We start from the raw sequence: 4,643 nt of genomic DNA, 5'->3' as shown, positions 1-4,643 counted from the left end.
TGAATTTTTTGCCATATCGCACATTCCTAGTGCTGGCTTTAGATTCCAGTTCACCATTTATTGAAGAGGCAAAAGATTTTCTATAGGACGATACTTCCAGGGTTCCCACACCTTGGTCAACATCAAATTCAAGGACGTTTCAAGGACTTTCCAGCACCAATTTCCTCAAATTCAAGAACCACGCGCGACAGCATTTAACTACTGCTGTGTTGAATAGAGAATCCAACCCCAAAAAAACATTCAACGACTTTCAACAACAAGTGTAGTTTTTGGCTGTTTTCACAAACTTTCCAGGGCCTTGAAATCATTTTTTCAAACTCACAAACTTTCAGGGATTTTAAGGACCCGTGGGAACCCTGTACTTCATTTGCATGAATGAATATGAGGGTGAATGTTTTGCACCTTTAGTAAAACTGAATCCATTAAGTTCCATAAATTGTGGACAGCAACATAGAAGGAAAAAACAGGAACCGATGTTTGTGTTCATATTTACACCATCTACACCAGAGGTTCTCAAACTGTGGTCCTTGGACCCCCAGGGGTCTGCGAGAGGTATCTTGGGGGTCCTCAAAAACTTTCACTAAATTGTTAATTTGGTTTTTATTTTTTAAAATGCATGAGGAACAATGAGCTAATAAACAAATATAATCTTAATAAAAATATATATTCCCATGGCATTTAGGGGTTGAAATGACAATAAATTATCTTTTAAAACAGCATGGGATTTATGAGGAGGTCCCTGGAATTTTTTCGCCCTTGTAAGGGGTCCCCAGACCCAAATGGCTTGAGAACCTCTGATCTACACATTCACACATATCAAAGGGCAGAGCAAAAAGTATCCCAACAGAATATGTTAGGTGCTGTAAACAAAGAACCACAGTRAGAAAATTACAACAAACTCATTCTTAATAATTGACTGGACAACTAATTTCCAAAAATCTTTTCACCCACCAGGTTTTTGAGCCGGTGAGGGTGTAGGTGCGACTGGACGGATTATATCTGGCTCTTGTTTCCATGCCGCCAGGGTCACTRCCGTGATTTGGTTCTGTCAGACCGAAGCAGCCCAAAATCTCTCCACGAGCTGCRAGARAGAGAGAGAGAGAGTGGGAGTTARTTCACTCAGATATTCACCTCMGAGCTCAGRCAGCACAACAGATAAGCCAACAGATCTTACCCAGCCTGGGGAGATACTTTTGTTTCTGCTCCTCTGAGCCGTAGGCGTTAATAGGATGCATGACCAGAGAGGACTGCACGCTCATGACGGAGCGGTACCCGCTGTCCACCTTCTCTACTTCTCTGGCGATCAAACCGTACGCCACGTAGCTTGTCCCAGCACAGCCRTAACCTTAACACCCAACACAGGAAGAGGAGTCGGTGTTAAAAAAAGAAAAAGGCAAGAAACTAAATGAACAAACACTGAGCTTGGATTCTTGTGAAGAACAGGCTACGATTATCCCAAAAGTTCAGTGGGCACTGGGTCAAAGTTACATTCTGTAAAAGAACTTTGTATTACAGATGAAGACTAAAATTTACATTACTAACTTAGCATTTCACAATAAAGTTCTGGTTTTGGTGCACTCAAACTGACCTTTAATCGTTGGACCCAGGACTCCCATCTCTCCCATTTCAGACACTATTTCTCTGTGAAACACTGGAAATAAAAATAAAGTTACAACAATGTTGCACTTCCCCCATCTCCACAACTTAAAAATAGKAAAGTGTCCCTTTGCTGCACTAATAATATCAGCTCATCATTAAATAAAACTGAGTGCACAAGACAACACCATAAAAGAATAAAACTATTTAAATCACAGGTAAAAAAAAAAATTTATGAATTCACAACTACAGCAAAGTGAGCAGCACTCTCTCACCTTCATTCCTGTTTGCCATCAGAATGCGAGGCATCAGCTTCTCCTGGCAGTAGGTCCGAAAGGAATCCCTGATCATGATCTCCTCCTCACTCAGCTGGCCCTCCAGGTCCAGGGCATCTTGCCAGTTGAACTGGACTTTAGCTGGGAAACATTTTGAAGCAAGAATTATTTCAGACCTTAAAAATCAATAGGAAATCTCTCTTTTGACAAGAGATTCAATTTGAAATAATGCTTTGGTTTCACTTTGGGTGGCTGTCAACACTTACATGTTTTAGATTTCTGTTCAGACTTCTGAGCACCTAGAAATGATAAATGGGATATAAATGGCAGATTGCACAGAATGTGAGGTTTTATTTGTTACAATTTCTAATGTAATCAATTCCTATTTAGGAGTTAATGCAACTCTAATCCACAGACTAGCAAATTCAGTCACTGATTTAGATAAATTATTGAAGCCAAGAGCATCACATACATAATCTGATGCAAACTAGTTCTGTTGGGCTTAAGACGTTTACAAGACATTTTCCACCACAGTAAAACTAATGATGATGTAAAGTTGTTGGGCTGTCGAACATCAGAAAGCTGCAAGAGCTATTATATCCAATCCCATCTGGACCAGGTGTACTTGACACCTGGTCCAACAGAACCACAGAACACTGACCATGCTGAGCCACTGCTGCGGTTCCTTGTGTTCTGGAGGCTGAGACCAASACACATCGGTTCCTCAGGAGACGACACACAAGGCTCCTCAGTGCCATGACTAAATGCAGTCTGTGGACGCAAAGATCACATATACTATTTAAAACAGTAATGATGAAATTACACAATGTTGGTGTTCAGGAGACCGAGATTACATGGTATTATTGGGCTGATTTTATTATTATTATTATTATTATTATTATTATTATTATTATTATCTTTGTTTTTTTGCTATCTAAGGTTACAACCAGCCAGACCTGGAGCCCGATAGCTCTTAGTTAAGCTATCAATAGCTGCCTGTTAGGTAACGTAAGGCTAAACACGCATGCTCGCGTTAGCTAGCTGGTAACTTAAAAGTTAGTAAATAAAGAACAATAACTAAAGTAACAGTGCTCATCTTGAGCCACAAAAATATAAGAAAACACAATAGCTGTATGAAAAGCATTTACTTCTGAAAAGTGGGATAATTAAGCCCTCGACTTACCACTTGTCTGTCTTTCACAATGCAGCTGCACTGTCAAAACACAATCTTACGTCATCACGTAATCCACGTCAAACAGGAAGTACCATACGTCAAATGACTTAAAGAATAAAAATAAATAAAAAAGGTAAATATTATATATATCTAGAAACATACGAAATTTTATGAAAAATAAGAATATAACATAAAAACGAATACTGGGCTCATTCGTTTCACCAAAGGARGGGAAGTCTCTGATTGGCTCATTTCACGGGGTGTGAGTCATTGCGTTGTGTGTGAATCAGTYCTCAGAATAAAACTATCACAGTTACCATGAAGTGGGTTAAAACATTACTACTAGACTAGACCTAGGCAATACACGTGACTTACGTTTTATAAGGACTTTGCCTAATGTGTATTTATCAGTTTGTTCAATTTCTTGGGGACAGTTTTAAGAGATTTAATACTCTTCATGTCTGCAGCTATACATCTCTTGCCATCAAAAATGTTTCTTAAAATTTTTTGGGCAATATAATCTCTTAAAAGGATATAATATTGAAACCAAAACTTTCTTATTTTATTGCCTCTCTTTGTTTAGTAAAATAAAATAAGAACTGTTCAGAATATTGATGATCTAAAATCATTAAATCCCAGTAAAATACTTGATGTTTGATTGTAACATGTCAAGTAGGCCTCTGTATAATTGTTTCTCTTGTAAAAAAAAATTGTTACTTGCTGCTCACATGTTTAGGGATGCAATTTTTTCTCACTTTTATATTATTAAAGTCTATATGTATGCCTTTCAGAAACAATCATCAAAACAAAACAGTCTGCAAAACAAACAGATCAGTAATGTAACTTGTCAATATTATTTTGCAAATCGACTTTTGAAAGCTCTAAAGTAGTGCAGATGGCATAATGCATTTGTTTTGACAAGCTAAGTAAAGCATGTACATSTTTGCATCACACTGTTTGATTGATTTATTGTTCACTTTCTGCTGCTGTGAGTGCAAAGTTTTTCTTTTACAAAGCATTCTGTTTTATTTTTATTTTTTTTGTGAAAACTTCACATAAACTCGTTTATACAGAGTGCAGGGCCAGAACAGGAAATATTAGAATCAAATAAAATGTGAAATATGAGATAAATTGCTTGCACATATTTTGTTGTTTCTATCAGTACACATTTAAAAATGGTTGCTTTTTAAATTATTGACAGGTGAGAACAGTTTTTTTCAATCATTAAGTGATGGTGGTCAAACGCAACACATTAAGGAGATTATCATCAGCATGGAAAAGGTGGACAAAGTGACTTCACCTTCTCTCCTTGAAAACTGAAGCCAGAAGGACTTGGTTTATGGGTGGTTGGTGTCATGTTGTTTTAGAGCCAGAGCCTGCAGTTAGGATGTGGAACTACAGGTCCTTCCTCACACACAATCAAATGAGCATCAAATAATTAATTACAGCTAAATGCATTAGATCAGTGGTTCCCAAACCTTTTTTCTTCTGACCCACAAAATATCCATGGCAAAAACTTGTGACCCCAAATATTACTGGTCTGAGTACACAAACTTCGTTAATAACCCTAAAAACACAGGCTTTTTGACAATCTAAAC

General features: G+C 37.6%; 1 protein-coding gene across 1 annotated transcript in view; it reads right to left on the bottom strand.

Annotated features, from left to right (window-relative positions):
* LOC106517829 (glutaryl-CoA dehydrogenase, mitochondrial) overlaps positions 1 to 3,127 on the bottom strand; it is a gene marked incomplete at its 3' end in the record, with an annotated part of 8,227 nt that extends 5,100 nt beyond the window's left edge. Inside the window, 7 exon segments of the mRNA XM_014008855.1 lie at positions 952 to 1,081; positions 1,175 to 1,345; positions 1,589 to 1,651; positions 1,872 to 2,012; positions 2,138 to 2,170; positions 2,533 to 2,642; positions 3,055 to 3,127. Coding sequence (XP_013864309.1) covers positions 952 to 1,081; positions 1,175 to 1,345; positions 1,589 to 1,651; positions 1,872 to 2,012; positions 2,138 to 2,170; positions 2,533 to 2,629 — 635 coding nt within the window.
* Between the last annotated feature and the right edge of the window lie 1,516 nt (positions 3,128 to 4,643).

Source organism: Austrofundulus limnaeus, unplaced genomic scaffold (genome assembly GCF_001266775.1).
Source record: "Austrofundulus limnaeus strain Quisiro unplaced genomic scaffold, Austrofundulus_limnaeus-1.0 Scaffold53, whole genome shotgun sequence".
Lineage (NCBI taxonomy): Eukaryota > Metazoa > Chordata > Actinopteri > Cyprinodontiformes > Rivulidae > Austrofundulus > Austrofundulus limnaeus.
Note: the sequence above shows the minus strand (reverse complement) of the source record. Positions and strands in the feature narration are given on the sequence as shown.